We start from the raw sequence: 23,919 nt of genomic DNA on the forward strand, positions 1-23,919 counted from the left end.
GTGATAAAGCTTGCAGTATATGCCTGACATCATGGGGTCACGAAGGAGGTGATGAAGAGCTGCCTTGGAGTGGATGAAGATGGAGGGTTGGGGATGACTCCTTTGACAATGAAGCCTGGAAGCAGAGGATTGGTTTGCAGCCTCCCTCTGGAGAAGTACAGGAAAAATAGAGACGCTGGGAATAGAATAAGATGTGTAGTCAGACAAGGGGATGCTGGGGCTACCAGCAGGCTGGCAAGGGTGAAAGGCCAGGACTAGGAGACTCAGCAAGCCCAGGGCAATGATTAGGGCCAGATCGTGGCTTCCAGATTCTATCCCATCAGGGAGCAAGATGAACGATGAAACAAATTGGAACCAGAGAACAATATAGATTGTGCTCTTTAAAAAGGATTAGTATTTATTTGTTCGAAAATGACTTGAGGGACAGAGACAGAAAAATACAAATAGACAAGGATAGAAAGAGCTCATAATAGCTCATAATTTCTTGCTTATATCCCCAAAAACCCAGAATGGCCAGTTCAAAATCAGGAGTCTGTACGGTAATCCAGATTTCCCATGTGGGTGATGAGAACTCAACTACTTGAGCTATTTTTCTGTCTCCCAGGGGAGCCAGAGATTGAACCCAGGCACTCTGAAACGGGAGGCAAGTGTCATAAAACCACTGTCTTGAACACTAGACCAGATCCTCACTCCACAAGAGGATTAGTATTCAAAAATCATACACTATAGTTGTTTCAAACCTACATAGAATAGGACTTGGTATTTGGGCATCTGTGGGAAAATGAATTGCAGTGCAGCCTAGACACAAACAGGTTTCTAAGGTCCTATGAAGTAGTTAGGTTGAAGGTTAATGTAAAATGGTCACAACTGAAATAAGGATTCAGCACAACAGATACAGAAAGAACCTTTTCTGGTCCTGAAAATTCTATTTGATTGTCAGAGCATCATGAATTCTGTGTGCTTAATCACACAACATTATTTGTGAGAGCCCTTTGTATGGTGCTCATATGTAAGCTTCATTTTACCCCAATACACATAGCACAATGCTAATCATGTAACAGATACTTTGGTGAAGTTGTCTTACAAACATTGAATCCTGGGGCTTATATTATGGTGCAGAGGGTTAATCCACCATGTACCATGCTGAATTCCATCTGGACATAAATTCAAGCCCTACCTTCTCCAATTCTGATCCAGCTCCCTGCTAATGTTCCTGGTAAAGAAGAGAAGATAATCCAAGTTCTTGGGCCCTTGCAACAAGTGGGAGGCCCAATGAAACATCTGGATCCTGGTTTCAGCTTGGCCTAGCCCAAGCTGTTGTAGCCATTTGGGCAGTGAACTAGTGGATGGGAATCTGTGTGTGTTGTGTGTGTCTGTCAGTAAGTCTGCCTTTCAAGTAAATAAATAATCTTTAAAAAATTGTTGAATTCCATACTTATATCAAATTTATTCCCAACAAGTATTAACGATCTGGAGAGTGAAGTCGGGTGCGGGGGTAGGCGGGGGCAGAGTGGGGTGTAAGGCACTCACAGTATCCTGTGGCAGATACTGATGCTGATTGGTGCTAGCCAGGGTATCATTTTCCTTTTAACATGCTCGATGGTTTCTGCTAGTTAACAGCAAAAAGAAACTTCACATCAAGGAACAGCATGTCCTCCTGAGGTTTCAGGCCAATCGATGGTTTTACTCTGGGTATCGACAGCTCTCTACTGAATGCCCTTGTCTCGCCTACGTGGGCTGACTGTTGTGAAATGGATTATCCTGCATTTATTGCTTCTGAGGCTTTAATCAGTGTCCAGCCAGTCTGTGTGTGTTGGACCCACAACTTTCCTTTGCCTTTTAGTTTTTGAAAATGTGAGGCTATTGATGATGCTGCTTTGTGTCCTGGGACCCTGGCTGATCAGGTTTTCACTCAGAACTTATGCTTCTTTGCAGGATGCCACCATTTGGAAGCCCGATTCATGCCAGAACTGCCGTTGCCATGGTGATATCGTTATCTGCAAAGCAGCTGTTTGCAGAAACCCTCGGTGTGCCTTTGAGAAGGTATGATGTCCTGGCTGCGTCTTCTGTGTATTTATTGGAGATCTCAGTGAGTGGCAGGGTTTCTGCTAGCCCAGCTTCTCTTCAGAAGCTTGATGCAATGTGAAAGTTAATTTTTAGCATCCTATCTAAGAGTATGCTCATTTTTTATTGGGCACTTATTTTGCACCCAGGTATTCAGCTGAAGTTTTGCAAATGTTATCCCACATAGTGTTATACTGGATAGCTTTCTCTACCCCACTTTTAAAATAAGGAAAAGGTTAGTATGGTGGTGTAACAAGCCAATCCTCCTCCTGCAGTGTCAGCATCCCCTATGGACTCAGGTTTAAATCCCTGCTGCTCCACTTGCAATTAGCTCCTTGCTTGTAGCCTGGGAAAACAGTAGAAGATGCTCAAATTCTGCACCCATGTGGGAGACCAGGATAAAGCTCCTGGACTCCAGCTTCAGACAAGCCAAGCACTAGTTGTTGTGACCATTTGGAGAATGTACTAGCAGATAGAAGATTCTTTCTCTCTCTCTCTCTCTCTCTCTCTCTCTCTCTCTCTCTCAATCTGTATTTCCCTTAATTTCTCTGTATTCTTTCAACTACAATAAGTAAATCTTTAAAAAATGAGAAAACTGAAGCCTAGAAAATTTGTCATTAACTGTGAATATGCAACTAATAAGCCATTACTCTAAGTCTCACAAATGCTAAATTACAGCATTTATAAACCATCAGATGGACTATACTGCAAATTATCTTGACAATGCTTTTTTAAATAAAGATTTATTTATTTGTAATAGAATTAGGGGGTGGGAGCGAGGGAGAAAAAGAGAGGGATGAAGAAGGGAAGGGAGAGAGAGCAGACAAGAGAGAGAGATAGAAAGACCCTTCGTCAGCTAGCTCTTTCCCCTAAAGGCCCCAAAGGCTGGGACTGTCAAGCTGAAGTCAAGGATCTGAAACTTCTTTCAGCTTCCCACATGTGTGGTAGGGCCAAGTGCTTGAACCATCTTCACCCTGTATTCCCAAGCAGATTAACAGGGAGCTGGACCAGAAGAGCAGCAGCTAGGACGTGAACTGACATTCTGATGGGATGTGTTATTATAGGCAGAGTTCATAACCCTGACTATAGGCTGATTCTTAACCCCGGCCGCTTGATGATAACTTTCCAAAAGCATCTTTGCCACTGAGAGTATGACTGTACCACCTCTGGCTCCGACTGGAGGAGTCTCCTTATATTTGACCTAGTGAAATTTTCTTTTCCATTTATGAAAAATTTCCAGTTTTTTCTGACTCCATTCAGTTGGACATTTTTTTTAACTAGGTGCTCACTTTTTATTTTAAAAAAATTTTAAATATTTTTTAATTGCAAGTCTGATATACAGAGAGGAGGAAAGACAGAAAATTTCTTTCATCTGCTGAATCTCTCAAGCTGCTGTGACAGACAGAGCTGTGCCAGTCCAAAGCCAGGAGCCCAGAGTCTCTTCTGGGTTTCCCAAATGGGTGCAGGGTTCCAAGGCCTTGGGCCATTCTCAACTGCTTTCCTAAGCTACAAGCAGGGATCTGGATGGGAAGTGGGATGGCCGGAATATGAACCAGCGCCCATGTGGGATTCTTGTGTGTGAAAGGCCAGAACTTTAGCTACTAGGCTACCATGCTGGGCTCAGGTGCTCACTTTTTAAAGTAAATGTATTTTTTTAAGTCACTTAAGCTTTACACTTGAGCATTTGAAACACCCTGAAGAAGAGCAATTATTTTCTTTAAAAATCATTGAGCCTGGGCCCGGCGCGGTGGCGCAAGTGGTTAAGGTCCTCACCTAGCACACCCGGGATCCCATATGGGCGCCGGTTCTAATCCCGGCAGCCCCGCTTCCCTTCCAGCTCCCTGCCTGTGGCCTGGGAAAGCAGCAGAGGACGGCCCAAAGCTTTGGGACCCTGCACCCGCGTGGGAGACCCGGAAGAGGCTCCTGGCTTCGGATCGGCATAGTATCGGCCGTTGCGCTCACTTGGGGAGTGAATCATCGGATGGAAGATCTTCCTCTCTGTCTCTCCTCCTCTCTGTATATCTGCCTTTCCAATGAAAACATAATAAAAATAAATCTTTAAAAAAAAAATCATTGAGCCAGTATTATAGGCATATTTTATTTTTTCCAGTCTCTCCTCCCAGTGACATGATCAGCCTTGGAGCCTTTCAGGTCCTTTAATGCCAGGAAGGTTTGGCTTGTGCCTGACATTGAAGTGAAGATGTACCAGGTGCTCCTTGAGTTTTGCATAGATGTGTTGCGGAGCGGCCAGGAGTAGATCCTATATTTAAATTGGATGGTAGTTTGTTATTTATTATGAAGCTCTCTATTTCATGGAACAAATACTCCTAAAAAATTCACTATTTGGTAAGCAGAATAGCTCATGTCAGAATCCGAGTTGGTTTTCTAAGTGCCATGAGGGAATGTTCTTTCCCCCTTTCTCTTGCATAGTTGTGACTTGATGGAAGAAGCCATGAATTAAATGTTGGAAGATGTAAATTGTATGGTTGGCAGCTAAACATATCCTGTTCCAGGAGCCAGCAGACTAAATCTGACCCTGCCAGACGTATGGCTTATGAATTCAGAACATTGTTAGTTCACTGACACAGTCATTAAGTGTTTGCAATTCCCTGACACTTTTGAATGGCTAAAAAAATCAAGAACAGTATTTGGTGACATGAACATGATAGCAAATCAGTGTTTGGTGTTCATTGAGCTGCACTGACTCACAGGCTCACCGTGGTTTGTGTAGTGTCTGGTTGCTTGGGCACTCCTGTGATGGACTCCTGTAGCTGCACTGTAGACCACACATGGCCACCAAAGCATACAAGATTCACTTCAGTCCCTTTACAGGAAAAAAAAAAAGACTTGATCTTTGCTTTACACCAGACTCGTGGTTTTATCCCTCCTGATGTGTTGTCCTAACTTTTCTCACCTCAGGAAGTCCATGCTCTCAGTCGGGCCACCTTTGACTAACCACTTTCTCCACATCCCCCAGCCAGTCCGCCGGTCCTTGCATCCATTGCTGAGGCAAGCCTTCTGTTCTGAATCTGTTCTGCCCTTTATCACTTTTTACCTGCTGTTAGTTTTTAAAACTGATTTCAGTTTCTGGACTTGCCTTTTTCATTGTACTCTTGAGCTGGCCGTCAGAATGTCCTATAAAAATTGAAGTCAGATCTTGTTGCTTCTCTCCTTCACCCTGGCTAATGACTTCCAGTGGTACTCCCTCTCACAGTCAACTCTCCACAGTGTCATTAAAGGACACTGTCTCTCTCATTAACTGCCTACTAGTCTCTCCCTTGACAATCTGTTCCAGACACCTAGCCTCCTTGCTGTTCCCCGGCGATAATATACATGCCCATATTATCTACTTATATACCTATATGTGTGTGTGTAATTCAAAACTGTGGGAAAATGAAAGTAAAGGCTAAGTTTATTTTGTTGCAAAATATTTAGGAACCATACATAATTTTTTTGGGACACACTTTTTCATGAACTTTTGAGCAGCTTCTGTATGCATTGGTCTCAAGATTATTTTTCAGAAAAATAAACTTAAAATTTATTCAACACTATGATATTTTTGATATATACATATATAAATTTCAGAGGGAATAGTAAAATACAGAGAAAAGACCCTGTGACAGAGAATGTTTGGCATTTAAACACACACACACACACACACATGATTTAGCCTGTTACTCCCTTTGTGTTGTCCAAAAGCCATTCTGTTTAGAATTTCAACTTTCCACTCCCTAAAATACGTTTTGAATCTCTCTTCTATATTTTATGATTTTGGTTGGACTAACTACTATCTGATGTACTGTATATTTACCAGAATGTCTTGTTTACTGTCTTTGTTCGCTATATATCTTCAACATCAACAGTAGCACCTGACACGTGGTAGGCACTCAATAAATATCTTTTGACTTACTGAATGAATGAATGAGAGATGAGGCTATGGACATGGTAAGTTCAAGGTGATAGAGAGCCTTATCTGCTATACTGTGGGTCTTAGAATATTAGTTTTTAGATGATAGCTTTCAGACACAAGGCTGGATGGCCAAAAAGAACCTTGTTGGATTTTCAAATACATAATGTAAGAAGTGAATAGATCAGATTCAGATGACAGATTGAGTACCTAAATTAGAGCATTGGCAGTGTAGGAGCTGAGAGAAAAGAGCAGGTCCGTTAAATATTTGTGTGATAAATCAGCACAATTGGAAGAAGGTAGGAGGGCTAGGGAAGGAAATGGAGAAATACTTCCATATTTATGACTGAATGAGTCACCAGTTATATGCATATTATGTAATTATATATATGTGTGTATATATACAGAGAGAAAGGGGGAGAGAGAGAAAGGGAGAGAGCGAAAGGGAGAGACAGGGAAAGGGAGAGAGAGAGAGAGGGAAGGAGAGAGAAAAAGAGGGAGGGAAGGAGAGAGAAAGTGTTCTATGTATTACTTCCAGAAGTTATGAGGAATGGAACTAAAAGATAAGCTTATTTTCTTATGCAAAATTTTGAGAACTTTCCACATTTATTTGGTAATATACATCCTCATGAACCTTCAGAAGAGCTTTTGTTTTTTGTTCTTGTGGCTTGGTGAATTTGAAGTCTCCAGAGAAAAGCCAGGCAGATAGGACAAAGAGGAGGTTGGATATATGGATCTATGGCAGAAAGGATGGGGCTTGAGATGTAATATGGATGCTGTTGGCACACAGACAGTGGTGCAAACCATTAGAATTAATGAGCTCATCCAAATGGAGACTGTGAGAAGGAAGTAGCAGGCTAGGTCTGGGATTTGAAGGACACAGTCATGGAAGGTTAAGTGAACATAAGAGAAGCTAACTACCGAAGATTACAAAGAAATATCAGAGAGGAAAAGGTGTAAGAAATGTTCAGAGAACAGTATTACAATTGCCAGGAGCATCAAACATTTCAGAAGGGATCGGTGGGGACATTATTGATTAGAGATACAGGAATAAGTGGGAGAAGAGTTTAATACTGTCTATTGGATTTGGTCACTGGTGCCTGCTTTGAGTTTGCTGCCAGTGGAATGCTGGGTAGGAAATAACATTGCAGCAGTAGAGAAGTGCTACTGGAAGTAGGGGGAAGGAAACGAAGGCGGAGCTAATTTCAGGAACTGGAAAGTGGAAGGGACACTGGACAGACGATATCGCTTCTATGATAAAAAGTTCCCCTTTCACAGTGATTATGACCTTTCCTGCCTTGCCATGGCTTTGTGCTTACCGATGCCCAGAACACACTGTTTTTTGTCAACTTCTTCCTCCAGACATGTCTGTTTGAGAGCAAGACTCTTGTCTTCACTAACATACCCCCAAAATATTGTCATATAATAACCAGAAGGCACTTAGTCAATATTTGAGGACAGACCCCAAAATGAGCAGGGAGTAAGGGGTATTGGTTTGGTTTTCCTCAATTTTTATATCAGCGTGAGATAGACATGATCACCTTGGAAGACAGGGCACTGACTGAGGCTGGGGAGAGAAATTCAGGATATGGAGGTTGGAGGGAAGAATACACGAGTTTGAAAGAGGGCTTCTTGGAGAACTGAGAGTGTGAATCTAAACACAGGGTGGCAGTGGGGCTTCTTGAGATGGGGAAACAGCTTTGCTTTCTAGGCTTGGAAAGAACCAGACCTGGATAGACACAGTGTATTCAGATTTGGCGGTTAAAAAAAAAAAAAGGAAAAAATATTGAGGCAGTTACTGAGCTTATTTTGCAAAGAATTTAGGCTTAGTTGGGAGGTATAAGAAAGAAGGAATGCTTGGAACTGACACTGAAGGGACTAAGGTGCACATAAGGCATCTGTGTGTGTTATTCAGGAGCCTTGGGGTAGGAGACCATGAACTTTTGGGAGAGCCAATATGTGTTGTGAATTTATGATGTCAGCAACACTTACCAGCCAAGGAGAAAAGGATAGTGAATTGTATCTACAGTTCAGATTGCATCATATTAATAACAGCTAAATGTAGAGGTGCAAGGAGTAGCGGGCATTCAGTTAAAAGCATGAGAAAATGATGCTAGTAAAGAGCTGAATGACTGCATGGAAAAGAATGCTGAAGTGGTTCTAGAAGCAAATAGTTAAATGAATAGAGGCTACTAAGAGGCTCAGTGCTGGAGATTATAAGGTTCCTGGTATACAGCATTCAGAATGTGGACAAGTTCAAGGTTAGGCATGGCCATGGGGAGCACCAGTGTAATGGAGGTCAGGACATGTCAAATGGAGTTTATCAAGAATATACAAGGAGGGTCCAGCACAATAGCCCAGTGGCTAAATCCTTGCTTTGTGTGTGCCTGGATTCCATATGGCTGCTGATTCATGTTTCAGCTGCTCCAATTCCCATCCAGCTTCCTGCTTACAGCCTGGGAAAGCAGTAGAGAATGGTCCAAAACCTTGGGATGTTGCACCCACATGGGAGATCCAGAAGCAGCTCCTTACTCCTGACTTTGGATTGGCTCAGCTCCAGTTGATGCAACCACTTGGGAGTGAGCAAGTGGATGAAAGATCTTTCTGTATCATCTTCTCTTTGTAAATCTGCCTTTATTAAAAAATAAGTATTTTTTAACGTATATACAAAGGTATATGTCTACTGGTTGCTATTATGGAATTGAAGTTGTTCCAAATTATGTTTAGACACAGGGCAGAAAACAGAGATTCAGGTGCCTAGTTTCTCTCTCTCTCTCTCCCTCCTTCCTCCCTCTTTCTCTCTAAGATTTCTACTTATGCATTTAATTTAAAAGTAGAGTGACAGAAAGGGAAGGAGACACAGAGATAAAGAATCAACCAATCTTCCATCTACTCATTTACTCCCCAAATGGCCACCAAAATCAAGTCTGAGCCAGTTAGAAGCCAGGCATCAGGGATTCATTCCATCCTGGTTTCCCAAATGAGTGGCAGGGGCCCAATATGTGGGCATCATCTCTTGCCTTCCCAGGCACGTGATTAGGAAGTTGGCTCTAAAGCAACCAGACTTGAGCCAGCACCATGATACAAAGATATCAATGTTGCAAGTGGCGGCCTGACTTGCTGTACCACAGTGCCCATTCCAGGTGCCAAGTCTTGAGTGAATATTAGGTTATGATCAGGAAATTGGGGAGTGATGATAATAGGGAAGAATGGCATTACCAAGCAGTATGTATTCCTATGAAGATTGAGAAGATTGGACCAGATGGTCCAAACATAGGAGAGCTTTCAATTCCAAGGTCAGGCGAGTGTTCCACAGAGCATGTGGCTCCTTTATGCAAATAATGAAACACTATCATGGGATCCTGTAGAACCAGAAGAAACCTTTGTAAATCATTTAGTCTGACTTTGTTGTTTTAGACGTCTAGTTGTATCATCACTTGCTGAAAGACAGAGTTAGTGTGAGCCACAGACATACAAGAACCTTCAGTGTGAGCTCATGGGCCAGTGTAATTTCTGCACTGCCATAATTTTCCTTTGTGCTATTTACATCTGCAGTGGTACACTTATGTTAGTTTATGGCACAAATTCATGCACCACCACTATACCCTAAATTATGTGTTTTGTTAATGACAACTTGGGTTCCTGTTATTCTTTTATTTCATCTTTTTTACAGCTGTCCTATATTTTATGCTTTATTGTGGATTGACTGTATATAACCCGGTGTTATCAGCAATTCAGATAACTGTTTTTGGGTATACATCAATGTTTATTTATATTGTTATCACAAGAGGTAGATTGTATGTCAGTGTGCTGCATTCATGAAGGATAGCTGCCACATTGGATGGATAGAAGTGGACAGGGGATGAGAACATTCCCCAGACTCTCTGTTCCTAGTTCAGTTTCCCTTTGTCTTGTGTCGCCAGAAGTCTGCTGGGCACACCTGATGTAAAGACCATCTTCTCTGCTCTTCCCACTGCTACTCACAAATTTTTAAAATACACAATTATGAAATGAGTCTTGAAAGCCAAATATGAAAATTGCTTTTACATAAAACAAAGCAAGCTAATCTGATGGCATAAAAGATCCACTTGAAGTTTTCCTCCTCATCCCCCCCAACAGTCTATCTTGTTCTCTACTTCCGTGTTGGAATACAGAAAACACTTGAATTTTTCTCATTTCCTATCTGTATGGAATTCTTTATTTTTGCTACTGCCTTAGTGGAAACCTGATTAATATGTTCTTTCCTTGGATTCAGAGAATGCTTTTTTGAAAAGTCACTCATGTTTTATAGCATATGGAGATTCATAGTAGCCCAGATTGTGTAAGCTTTGTCCTGTATTAAGTAAATAGCAAGAATTTGTATTTAGTTATTTAATAAATTAGCAATCACAAATATCTTAGTATTATTTTCCATTCACTCTTTTAGATGGATTTATATGAACTTAGAATTTTTTTTAAGATTTATTTTCAAATTTTTATTAGAAAGTCAGATATACGGAGAGGAGGAGAGGCAGAGAGGAAGATCTTCCATCCACTGATTTATTCCCCAAGTGACTGCAATGGTCAGTGCTGCATCGATCCCAAGAAAGGAGCCAGAAACTTCCTCCAGGTCTCCCACACAGGTGGCTCTACAGGCAAGAAGAGGATGGAGGGACATATTCCAGATTCTAAAAGAAAAAAATTGTCGGCCCAGGATAACATATCCAGTAAAGCTTTGCTTTGTCTTTGAAAATGAAATAAAATTCTTCCACAATAAAGAAAAGTTAAAAGTATATGTCTCTTCCAAACCTGCCCTACAAATGATACTTCAAGATGCTCTCTTGACAGAGAAGAGGAATAGCACCTGCCAAAACCAAAGGCAAATGTGAAGAACATCCCAGTAAAATGAAAACAGAAGACTAAACCAATGAACAATCCATTCCTAAAATGACAGGACCAAAGTACCACCCATACATATTAGCCCTGAACGTAAATGGCTTAAGCTCAATCAAACATCGTAGATTAGTAGACTGGATTAAAAAATAAAGCCCATCTGTTTGTTGTCTAGAAGAGACACATTTCTCCAACAAAAAGCATAAACTGTATCGCATGGGTTTTGATGTTTTCAGTTAGTTTCATCTCTTCAAAGCACCTTTTTCTGATTAAATCATTCAATGACTCATACATCATGCAATGGCATCATTTTCTTCAAGAAGGTTCTAGATTTTCATTTCTTCAGCTACACGTTACTCATTTAGTAGCATGTTATTTAACTTCATGGTATTGTTAATTTCTTTTTTATCCCGGAAGTTGATTTTGTTTTGTGACTTTTCATTTAAGGGGATGTATATTAGCTGTGTAATGGAGACTATCATATCTAGTAACATGTCATTTCATGGCATTGTAAATTTCCATTTTTCTTTCTATTGTTGATTTTATTATAATTTTTCATTTAAGGGGATTTACAGTAACTGTGAAATGGAGACTAACATATCCAGATGTGAAATACAATATAGTATGCATTTCTACTTCCAGACAAAGGTGGATTTACAATGAAACTGCTTACTATATCTTGACGATAGGATTCTGGACTCTGTCATTGTCCATGCCCACAATGATGGACATATGACTGTATGAAGAACTATACTTTAGTAATGATATAGAGGAACTAGGTGGGGGGTGGGTAGGAAATTGGGGCTGGGATAAGGGAAATACCAGGAGCATATGAAATTGAAGCCAGGAGTCAGGAGCTTTTTCTGGGTTTCCCACATGGGTGCAGGGTCCCAAGGCTTAGGGTCATCCTCAACTGCTTTCCCAGGCCACAAGCAGGGAACTAGATGGATGAAAGGAAGGTCTGCCAGGATTAGAACCAGCACCCATATGAGATCCTGGTGCATTCAAGACAAGGACTTTAGCCACTAAGCCACCGTGGTTTTTTAATAAACCAAAGGTAACACTCATTAAATCAAATAATTTATCATATAAGCATGGACACTTCCTTATTGCACTGGCTGAATCCCTTGTAGACTTTCATCTTGTCAAAGTCATGATGTTCTGGTTAACCTTGATCAAAATCACTGATTGACTGTTCTACCATCCTCTAGACTTAAGGAAGCCTGAACATACATGGTAAAAAAACCTCATGGATAACAGGACTTTAATAAATAGTCTTTATTTTACAACTGTTAGATGAGTCTTTCATAGTGCTAAATGCATGTGAGTTAAACACGTGACAACTTCCTCATAATCCTTGGGTCTCGGGTGATAGCTTTTTCTATTTATGGTGTCAAGAATCACAGTTGCAATTTTTAAAAAGCCTTAAAAAATAATGTAGATCTTTACTGGAACCCAGAAATTCTATGCAGTTCACCAGGAAACCTATGTGTGGAAGCTTCCCAACTATCTGCTTCCTTGCCTAGCTGTCCTTCCACCTGCTGGTCCTGTATGCCCTTCTGTGTTTCCTGAGCTCAGAGGTAACTGCCAGCACCTCAGAGCCACCACTGGCTGCAGTAGAGGTCTGATGGAGGTAGCAGGAAGACCTACTGCTCCGTGGCTTTCTGTGACCTCCCAGAGCCTCAGGGAACAACTCCCTTAAATAAGTACAGCTCACCTCTCATCTTCATTGTAAAATTTCTAATGAAAAAGAAAAAAAATGCTACACTTCATTTTATGTGAAAAGATGTAGGCATTGTCTCAGAGAACTGCTTTCCGGTGGGGCTTCGTTTTGTCTCTGAGAGAAGTTCATCTTGACAGAGAGAATCTTTTTATTTTGGCTTATTTGTGTTATTCCATCTAGTGTTGTCACCTGTGGAGTCAACCGTGCATTAGTGAATGTCGGGTGACGTGGAGTGTGATGAAGCAGTCTCATTGTTTGTGGTTGTTCTCTCACACTAAACTGCTCTTACTGCTCAGGGAGAAGTGCTTCTGATTCCTGCCAACCAATGCTGCCCTGAGTGTGTGCCCAGGACTCCTGGATCTTGCCATCATGAAGAGAAAATCCACGAGGTGAGTGCTGCCCAGCCTGGTGTGGATTCTGTGTCTGTTGCTCATTGACTGGGGAGCTGGATGCTGTGCTCAGGTTGACAAGAGAAGGGTGTGACCTAGCTTGAGCAACACAGGAGCTAAGACTCAGGGCTCCTTTGTCTTCTTACAGTCTTGCCTCAGTGAGATTAGAACAGACCTATATTGTCCACAAGCCCTCAATAACTATTTGTAGAATCTGTGTAAAGAGGAGTCTGGAAATGTTGAAGAAATTGTGATGTTGAATAATAAAGATGTCACCTTCATTTTGCATTCCCCATCTCCCCACCTGTGCCCCTTTTGTTTTTCATTTAACAACCGTGACCTGGTGAGCGGAGCAGATATTATTATTTCCACGTCAAAGATGAAAATATGAACTTCATAGAGCTTTATGTACTTGTCCAAAATAATATTACTAATGAGTAGTAAAATCTGCTAGAACTCCTGGCTCCCAATTCAAGGCTCATTCCATTAAAGAAGACATTCTCAGCTTCAGTAGATATTGCAGGCATTGTTGAGGGTACTGTCCTTTGTACAGAAGCATGTTGAGTACCATCCCTGGCCTCTATCTCCAAATACCCCCTAATCACTACAACCCACGTGTCTGTACACATGGCCAGTTCTTCTCTGAGACACAAAGTGCTTCTTTACCCTTTCTCTCCCCTAAAGCACAACCACAGAGCTAGCAGCTCTTCCTAAAGTGGTTCTTATTCTAGTTTGCCATTTCTAATTTCTTATGATGGATGTAGAGTATTAGACACTAATTTAAAAAGTACCATTGCAAGGTTCATGACAGGAATTGTGAAGATAGTCTGCACCTCTCCACTCACATGCAAATGCTATCCCGAGGCAGTAGGTGAAGTTGAATGTGATGGGAAGAGGCTCTTGGCTTTCATCGTCATCTTTTGCTCGATATGAAATGTTCCTCTGGCCATTGAGGAGAGAGCATAGGTTAGCAGAATTTGATATCTCCTCTTTAGACTGCTATTCAATGTGTACACTTACAACTAAGTGCATGCACTGCTCATTTCCCCACAGATGGGATCCTCTTACCAGAGTCTTTGTCTCCTAATTGCATGAGGAAGGCACCCTTTCACTTCTGCACAATGCCAGGCAGGTCTGTGTTGGAGCCATCTTCCTAGCATGGCTTCCCCTGTGCTGCAAGGTCAGTGTCAGCTTTAACTAGCCTGGGAATTGGAAAAGTGCCACAGGGCAGATTGCTGGAAATAATGCCAGATCATTGTGAGTGGGATGGGTCTGTGTGGTTCAAGGTGAAAAACACTGAACAGAATTGATCTTTAAAGTTTCATTTATTTTTATTTTATGGGAAAAGAGGGAGGCAGGGAAAGAAAAAGAGCATGAGAGCAAGCACATGCATTTCCATCCAACTGGCTGCTTCCCCAAGTGCAGGTCCAAAGTTGGGTCAGGCCAAAGCCAGGAACCCAGAACTAAGTTTGAGTCTCCCACATGAATGGCAGGAACCCATGTCCTTGGACCATCACCTGCTGTTTTCAAGGGCATGTTAGTTGGAACCCAGACTCCAGAGTTGGAGCTCTGACAGAAACCCAGGAGCCATGACATGTTGGCATCTTAACTGCTTTACCAAACAGCCACCCGAAGCTGTGAAGGAGAATTTGGGAGCCATGAAATGTATCAGGAAGTGGAGAGAAACCGTATCTCAGATCTGAGCTGGACCCAGGAACAGGGACAGTCGGAAGTCAGGAAGTTTTTGCATGGACTGCCCTAAAGACTCATGACATTTAATCTCTGATGTTGCATTTGAGCACAGTCTTATCTTGAGGCAAGGTGCCTGAGAACATTGGCAATATGTTTTATGTCTGGAAAACTATCTTCCCTGCTTCCCACTTACCCTGGTGTTCAGCGCTGAACTTTTCCCAGAGTACGCACTCAAAAAGCATTGATGAATGAAAGAACTCAAGTGATTATCAAGTCCTTCCTGGCTGCTCTGAGTTGCTACCCCAAGGGGAATCTGGGCCTTTCCCTGTGTGGCTTGGGAGTTTTCAAACCACTGATCTGTGAGGGCTTAGAAATCACATTGCACTCTTACTTTGAGCGTGTTCAGAGAACCCTACCTGGGCGTCTCCATCAGTGGTCCCTTATGCAATAACACATCATGTGGATAGCCCTGACATGCATAGGAACCAGCCATGCATTGCTTTTGTATATGCAGCTTTCAAAACATATTCCCTCAGAAAATGTATAATTACACTTCTGGTACTTGATGTAACCGAGAAAAAGGCTGAATTTCCAGAACTACAGCTCTGGGGAGAAACATCTTCAGTAGTCTGCCGCCTCAAAATGAGCTAGGAGGTTGATTCTTGATTTTTTTTTTAATTGAGACAATATCTTACTTTAATCTTAAGTTACAATTATTATGGTCCTTGTCTTCCTGTCTTTCCCCCTCTTTCTTTCTTCAGTTCCCCTAGGTTCAGGCCAAATTCTTTTTGGCATTCATCTTCTTGAGTGGTTTAACTACCTGTTTGCTTTAGTCTGAGGTTTATCTTGTCACATACAACACTGGGCCTCTTCCTGAATCCTCAGCCCCTTCCCTTGCCCAGATTCAGCTGGTTTAGGAGTCAGTTTCCAGAGAACTCCTGTCTCCTGAAGAACAGCAGTCATTCTTTATCATGCTTGCACTCCATGGGGTGGGTTATAGAGACGCAAAGTAGTTACAAACTAAGCCTGGAGTGGTGATCTGAACCATTAAGGTTTAGGACTGGCTGGATGTGCTGTAGGGGAATCAGCTGCAGTGCGGTCCCTGCAGAACATGATTCAGGCAAAGGAAGGCCGAGGGTGAGCTGAGGTCAGAGCTGCCTGATACCTGCTCTTTTTCACCAGGACCTCCAGGCCATACTAAGGCCCTCCTTGTCTTGCAGAGGAGGCAGCAGCTTCCCCAACTGGCATCCCAGCAAGTAAGAAAAGTCCCATGGATACTTCCTTTGCTGGAGTAAGGGAGCTACTTGAGCCTTTTGGCTGCTTCTGAATTATTTTGGAATGTTGCAGCCAAGATCGGGGAATAGGGGGTAGTTTCGTCCATCACTTTGCCAAATCTCTCCCTTCAGATTAATGTAGGAATGTGTGCCCTGCCTGGCCGGCCAGGGAAATAAGATTAACAGAGCTTTTCTAATAACTGTTTGAGTGCTTTTTTCTTATTCCTTTTTTCAATAATTATTTTGCCAAAAGGAGTGGGGAGTACCATCCATCCCTTCTTTTTCCTTCATTTCTGATTTAATCTCAGCACCACATATTGTCAAGTCAGAGAAGATTATGCTTGGAAGTTCACAGAAAAGGCAAATGGCAGGTGGTAAAGCCTAGTGAGAGATGCACTGGTGTCGGGATGTGAGGAGGGAGAGGTGGGCTCACACTGCCCACCTGTCTGTGAGGTAAAAGGAGGCACTAATTTACCTGTGCAAGGGAAGAAAAGAATATTGAATTCTGTAGTCTTGATCTTCTCAAAGTAGAGGATATGATTCTAATATGCACTGAACATTCCCAGACAGTTAATATTCTGGTATTTGTAATTCATAACAGGAACAAATTATTTGAAGAAAAAAAATTTTTCTGTCACTAAGCCAGGCTAATGCTTTATCACCTTATCTCTGCTTTGGACTTATGTCAACAGCCAAACTAACTTGCTAGCTGATTATGCAAAAGATTATATTTAAGATGTTGTCTGCAGAATTCCTTCTGCCCAGTGTCAAAATCTCATGTTTTCTCAAGGGCATTAATGAGGTTAAGATGACATAGATTCAAGTGTGTCTTGTAAGAGTAAAGCTTTGTGCAGCTATTATTCCTTGATTTCACAAAGCTCTCTTTAGAAAAAAAACAATACTTCAGTAAATGTGCATAGAGAGAAAAGTGTATGTGTGTGTGTGTGTGTGTGTGTGTGTGTGTGTGTGTGTGTGTGTGAAGCCCCTTAATCTCTAGGTTGTGTCCTTTGTGGGCATTATTTTTTCAGGTTTTACTGATTTGTTTTATTTCTTTGAAAGCCAAAGAGAGAGTTGTTTTTCTATAGGTTTACTCCCCAACTGTCCATTGCAGACAGGCTGGACCATGCATAAGCCAGGACTGGAAATAGGTCTTTCCCGTCAATGTCCCAAACACCTAAGCCACCACCTGCTGCTGCCCAAGTGCACACTGCCAAGGAATTGGAATTGGAAGCGGAGTTGGACCTGAGATCCACATAGGATGCTCTGGAATGTGGGTATCCCAAGCAACGGCTTGACCCCTGCTAGGTGCCTACCTCCTACATGCAAGATTCGTGTTCAGACAGTGAGGAAGGAGATGGTGCATGTGAAATAGGCATGTGGGACAAAAGTGGTGGAGACTGATGTGATTTGACCCCTAAGGGAGGTGATAGTAATTCCTTTCCATCACGCCTTGCACCTGGCGTGACCATCCAGAGCTTTTCTTGTGGCTTTCACACCAACCCCTGACGTCTTCCTGCTGAGTGTTTTTGTTATTTCCATAAATCTCAAGTTCATCATGGAGAGAGAATCCGTGGCTTACTTTTTTAAAAATTTATTCTCATTTTATTTGAAATGTGTAGAAAGATCTTTCATGCACTAATTCACTCCCCTAAATTCTCACAAAAGCCAGAGCTGGATGAGGCTGATGCCAAGAGCCTGCAACTCAGTGTGGGCTTCCTGTGTAGGAGGCAGGAACTCATCGTAAGGAGAACACACCTCATGGTGTTTCATAGGTAGGGCTTGAAGAAGATCACCATTGCTAACTTTTATGTCTCTTGAGTTAGCATATAGATTTGCACATTAAGAGAGGGCAAAGGTGCTTAGATCAGCTAATGTATCAGCTAGTGAAAACCTTGAGTGATTGATAGGTTGTCTTGTTAATTTTTGTGATTTCTGTCTGAAAACTGGTGGTGTTGCAACATGTCTGAGAACTGATAGTGATCCTCAGTTGTAATGAGAGCAAGCACTTACTGAGATGATGTGTCAGAATGTATAGAAGCAGACTCCTAACTCTTAATAAAATAGATATTCATTTTCAGTTTTACATACAGTCTAAAGATATAACTATGTTTAAGATTTACACATAATTATATATTTCAACTGTAATTTGCCTTTTGATGATGACAAAAAGCATATTGTATTTGTAAATATATAGAAAGGTTCACGGAAGAGAACAAAATCCACCAGTAATCCCAGTACTTTGAAAGCTACAGTTAATGTTTTCCAATTTCTGGCAGTGGAGTGCCAGTAGAGATAGAAAGTTGTGTAGGTAGATGATACATATGTGCTGTGACATAATTGGAATTATTCTGTATGGTTTATATCTTGCCTCTTTACACAATATTATATTATCAGTGTTTCTGTATATACTTTTGGAGAACATTGTTCTTGATTATTAGGCATTTAGGTAACTCCCAGTTTTCATGAAAATGTTTTCAACTACATTTATGGAACAAGTAAGATGTAAATCTTTGTATTTAAGCCTTTTTGTGTGTCGTTGACCATTTTCTTAAGATACATTTTTAAAGAGAAGTACAGAGACCGGCACTGTGGGATATCATGTCAAGCTGCCTGCAATGCTAGCATCCCATATGAATACCAGGTCAAATCCCAACTGCTCTATTTCCAACCCAGTTTACTACTAATGTGCCTTGGAAAGTAGTAGAAGATGGTGCAAGTGCCTGGGTAGCTGTCACACAAATGGGAGACCTAGAGAAAGCTGCTGGCCTCAGCCTGGCCTTGCCTTAACTGGTGCAGTCATCTACAGAGTGAGCCAACAAAAGGAAATTCTCCATTGTGTTCCATAAAGTAACTCTTCAAAAAAACAAATAAAAAACTGAGATTCTTAGATCCAAAGATTCTAGGTACTAAAACTGTAACATTTTATAGTCACTAAAATTCTATTTTTACCTGAGTCCGGTGTAAAGCTGTGAGACTGTTGCCCCAGCAGCCCCTGTGGGATCCCCTTGGCCCCCTGTTCAAAGGGATGGCTGTGTGTGGGCAAGGCTGTATGTATGACAATTACACGTCACTGACAGTACATATCATAAATTTTAAATTTTTTCCCTATTCCCAATTTTTATTTTAGGTAATATTTCTTTGTAATGAATAAAGTTGAACTTTCTGTATACTTACTGCTCTTTTGTCCTTTGTTTGTCCTCTTCTTACTGTTTATCTGTGTTTTTAAATGTTAGTTTAATTCTAATATCATTTTCAACTTTTCGTAGCCGTTGCTATTTGCCTTTTAATTTTGTTTATTATATATTTCAAAGTTTTACAAATGTTAACTCTCTGGAATCGGCTAATTTTTATTTTATAAGTTCTTCTACTTTCATGCTTAGACATTTATTTTTGTTAAAAAAAAAAAAAACATGTATTTGAGAGTCAGGGTTACCCAGAGAGAGGGAGAGATAGCAAGAAACAGAGGGATCTTTCCAGTTGCTGGTTCACTCCCAGATGGCTGCAGCATCTGGGGCTGAATGAGGTAGAAGGCAGGAGCCAGGAGCTTTTTCTGGGTCTCCCTTTGGGGAGGTAGGGAAAAAGATGCTTGCTGATGTTCCTCTGCCTTTCCCTATTAGTAAGGAGTTAGATGGGACGTGGTCCAACTGGGGTTTGAATTTTCACAGGCCTTAGCTGTAATGCCACAAAACTGGCCTACATGTCACTTGTCCCATCATTTATTAGGCCATAATTTGTGAACTTGCCTATTTCCATGCTGTGCTGAATTTGAAATTTTATATACACTTATAACAATAAAAGTAATGAAAAAGGACTCGGCATTTGTATTCATGTCAGTTCCTGCCACTCATGACCACCACAAACATGGAAAAAATGGAGGAAGGTCATGGCTCAAGCAGTGTAAACAGAACTGAACACTTTCCTTTTTATTTTAGAATCTTTAATTGGCAAAACAAGATGGAATACATTCAATGTGAGCAATGAGATGCTTTATACGTATGTGTAGACACTTTGTGAAATGACTGCCACAATTAATTGGCACATCCATTACCTCTCATTCTGGGTGTTAGAACCCAGAATGTGTTCATCTTATCAACGACAGCATGTGCCCCTCACTGACAACTCCCCATTTTCCCTAAGCCTCAGCCACTGGCAACCACTGTTTCACTCTTTAATTGAGCAACTGCTGTTCATCATTATTCCTTGTAGGTTATCTCGTTTAATCCTTGCAAGAATCTGGTGACAGGCACATTGTCCTTACCATTTCATTTTATGAATGAGAAAGCTGGGTTGAGAAGGACTAAGTCATTGACCCATAGACCCAATGGCAGGAAAGGCCGACCTGGGACCTGAGAACGTGCATGGGGCCAAGGCACCCATTGGATCCTCTCAATAGGGGCTGACATGTATCACTGCCTTCTGTACTCACAGTGAGTCTCTCTGTAGGAAAACAACCATGATTGTATGGTGAGGTCTTGGTTCCCAAATAATTAGGTGACTGTAACTACCTATTACCATCCTGTTATAATAATAGCATAGGTTATTAGTAATTCCATCATGTCAGAGTTGGCATGCTTACAGCCTGGCCACAACAAGCTGAATCCAGGGGTTCTGACTTGTTTAAGTTACACAGGGCTCCATTGTGTTTGAGAAAGGTGAACAATGATTCCAGATGCTAGTTTGAGGGGAAACAAGGGAATGTTTATTTCCTATGCTTGTCAGTGACACCGTTGTATTCCCTAGAGTAAAACTAGTTTAATGAGCTCCTAGGATGTGTGATGTTTTTAAGAAAAGTGCAGATGAGATTTTTGCTGAATCAAGTATCATATGCTAGATTTAGTAGAAGCAAAGGAGAACGATTTTCAGTATTTGAAGAACATTACAGAAAGAAGATATGGACAACTGTATTCATTAAGCAGATGTTTTTCTACTTGCAGAAGATCACTATTATCCCATACTGCTATTGCAAACAACCTTGACAGTTCCTCTTCTGAACAGTCCAATGCCTGTGTCTTTTGCATCCTGAGCTTACCTCCCTCTCATACGTGTATCACATTTGAGAGTGGCTCATTTGTATGTGTTTGGTAAATCACAGAATAATTTAGCACTTGGGTCTGTTTGGTCACTGACATCTTGCAAGCCGTGTGCGTGTAGTATCCCAGTGTAAAGTTGGTTAGGCACATTCTGTCTGTGTAGACACACGGGTACCCTCACTGAGAATGAATGGACTGTTCAGTTTATGGGGAAACTGGATTGATTTTCTTGTTGCCTGTCACATTTTATCAGGGCCCATGAGTTCTTGGAACAACAGAGATACAGAAAAATAGATAGAGATAGATGGATAGGATAGTGAGATTAACAAGAGGAAGGACTAAATAGAAGGAAGGAGAGAAAAGAGATGGGAACTAATCAAAAAACACAGCAACAGGGCCCGGCACAGTGGCACAGTGGTTAAAGTCCTTGCCTTACACGCCTGGGATCCCATATGGGCGCCGGTTCTATCCCCGGCAGCCCCACTTCCCTTCCAGCTCCCTGCCTGTGGCCCAGGAAAACAGTCGAGGACGGCCCAAAGCTTTGGGACCCTGCACCCGCGTGGGAGACCCGGAAGAGGCTCCTGGCTTCGGATCGGCATAGCATCGACCGTTGCGCTCACTTGGGGAGTGAATCATAGGACGGAAGATCTTCCTCTCTGTCTCTCCTCTCTGTATATCCGCCTTTCCGAAAAAAAAAAAAAAAAAACACAGCAATGAAGCAGGGTTAGAATTAGAGCTGTTAAATGATGCAACCCTTATAAAGAACAAAACAAAAATACATGCTATGTGTGTTTTGCTTTGGCTTTATAAAGAATTCTGTATTATAGGATTGGACTCATGTATGTGTGTTTCTAAAAACTTCAAATGTGAAATCTTAGAGATATTTGGAAAATCCATTGTTGAATTGGTCTCTGACTTTGAATGCTGCAAACCTTCATCTCAGCCTTGCCGGCTGAACTCTGTCTTCCACCCTTGCTGAGCTCCTTGCTTAGTTTGTGTAAGAGATTTACTCCTGTGGGTGGAATCAAAGTCTATATTTTGGTATTGATCTGTTCCTTCTTTCCACCCCTCGACATGCAGCATGGAACACAGTGGGCCTCGCCTCCGTGCAGCCTGTGCTCTTGCACTCATGGTGAAGTCAGGTGCACCCCGCAGCCGTGCTCACCACTGTCATGTGGACTCTGGGAGCTGGAATTCATCCCTCATGGAAGCTGCTGCCCTGTCTGTGTGGGCCCTGGAAGTGAGTATGAGCTGGTTCCCAGGGACTGTCTTGACTTTTGAGGTTCATATGGTATTGTTTCAACTCTTTTTTTTTTTGCTTCATGTGGCTCAAAAATCTCCAGCAACCTTTCTTTATTGTCATCAACTTGTTGCTTTGAACTTGGCAGGGAGCAAAGATTCAGAGAATGGGATTGGAACATATCTTTCAGCCCCATTTCGAAAATAGGACTCTAGTCTCTTATTCTTATTTTGCCTTGGCGGAGGGGGCGTCCCTTTGAGTTTACCGTTCCCAAGAGGGAAAGGAAGCAGGAAAAAAATCCTTAGATCCTATTCTAGACTTTGTGCTCTCCTCTGACATGTAGAATATCCAGAATCTTTTTTGTGATTTCAATCACACTGAGAAGCTATATTCTACTCTTACCGTTTTGCTTTCAAAGAGATCCCCTGGTTGCTTTCCTTTCCCTAATTATTCCAAGCCTGGCAGAGCTTTACCCTGGAGAGCCGTTATTCCAGGGGTTCAAAAGTATGCTCCAGAAGTGAAAGTGAAGCGCTTTCCTCATGCATACTAGATGGTCCTTGCCAGAAGTACCTTCATCTCTTTTAGGCCCAATAACCCTGCAAGTAGAGATGCTTGGGCAGCAGGATTGGGGATGGTGTGGAGAGTTGATAGTCTGAGCTTTGTGATTCATTCTGAGGTCTTTAAAGTCTTTCTTATTGGCCATCCAGGACAGAGACATATTGTATTGGAAGCATTTTCCCTGGAGCATCAGCTATAATTTGAGAGGAAATAGAGAGTCTCTTGTTCAACAGCAGAAGGAAATGGCTTTTTGTCTCTGATCTCTCTTACTTTTCCAGGAGTTTGGGGTTTTATTTATTTATAGGAGAGACAGAGGACAGACAGGTAGAAAGAAGTCCCATCTCTTGGCTCACTCTATCAATGTCTACAGTGGCTCCAGGGGAAACGTTGGGAGGAGGCCAAATTGAAAGGTGATAACTCAGTCCAAGTCTTTCACAAGAGTAATAGCAGCCCAATCCCTTCAGCCATCACTGCAGTTTTCTGGGGTCTGCATTGCCAGGAACCAAGAGGCAGGAACAGAACTGTGAAGGGAACGTGGAGGAATCATATGGGATGTAGGGGTCTCAGCTTCTATGCTAAATGCCCACACAGTCACCAGGGTTTTATGTGCTATTTAATGTACTCCCTTAGGCATGAGGATACTGGAGGACTCAGTAGAGACCCTGATGGGTACCTTTGTCACATTCTGTGACATGCACCCTCCTGGCACCTTCACTAGGATCTTGGGTAGAGACCTCATCCTGGAAGCCAAGGAAGATGTGGAACCATACAGAAGCTGAGGCTCCAAGCCCCATCAGCATTTACTGATAGAACAGAAACTCAGATAACTCAAGATAGCAACTGCAGAGGGCTCATCCCAAGCATAGAGCCCCTTCTGTGTTATAGGAGCTAATTGTGACACCCTGGGTAACTGCACTGCACACATATGCTTGAAGGAAGCCCAGGGACTGGCCACTGCAATTCCTCCAGTAATGCTTGTTTCTTTGACCTTCCAGAACCCTGTTCCTATGAAGGCCGTGTGTTCCAGGATGGTGAGGACTGGCACTTAAGCCGATGTGCCAAGTGTGTGTGTAGAAATGGGATTCCACAGTGCTTTGCGGCTCAGTGTCAGCCGCTGTTTTGTAACCAGGTAAGGAAGCTAACCTCAGGATGTTAACTTCACTGCTCCCA

General features: G+C 42.0%; 1 protein-coding gene across 1 annotated transcript in view; it reads left to right on the forward strand.

Annotated features, from left to right (window-relative positions):
- The first annotated feature begins 509 nt into the window (after positions 1–509).
- The window catches only part of FRAS1 (Fraser extracellular matrix complex subunit 1), a 263,048-nt gene continuing 239,638 nt past the window's right edge, over positions 510–23,919 (forward strand). Inside the window, exons 1-5 of the mRNA XM_040967150.1 lie at positions 510–539; positions 1,936–2,043; positions 12,863–12,955; positions 22,032–22,191; positions 23,745–23,878. Of these exons, the coding sequence (XP_040823084.1) occupies positions 510–539; positions 1,936–2,043; positions 12,863–12,955; positions 22,032–22,191; positions 23,745–23,878 (525 nt within the window). The remainder of the gene's footprint in view (positions 540–1,935; positions 2,044–12,862; positions 12,956–22,031; positions 22,192–23,744; positions 23,879–23,919) is intronic.

This window comes from Ochotona curzoniae, unplaced genomic scaffold (genome assembly GCF_017591425.1).
Source record: "Ochotona curzoniae isolate NIBS_2020 unplaced genomic scaffold, NIBS_Ocur_1.0 scaffold_4506, whole genome shotgun sequence".
NCBI classification, from domain to species: Eukaryota; Metazoa; Chordata; class Mammalia; order Lagomorpha; family Ochotonidae; genus Ochotona; species Ochotona curzoniae.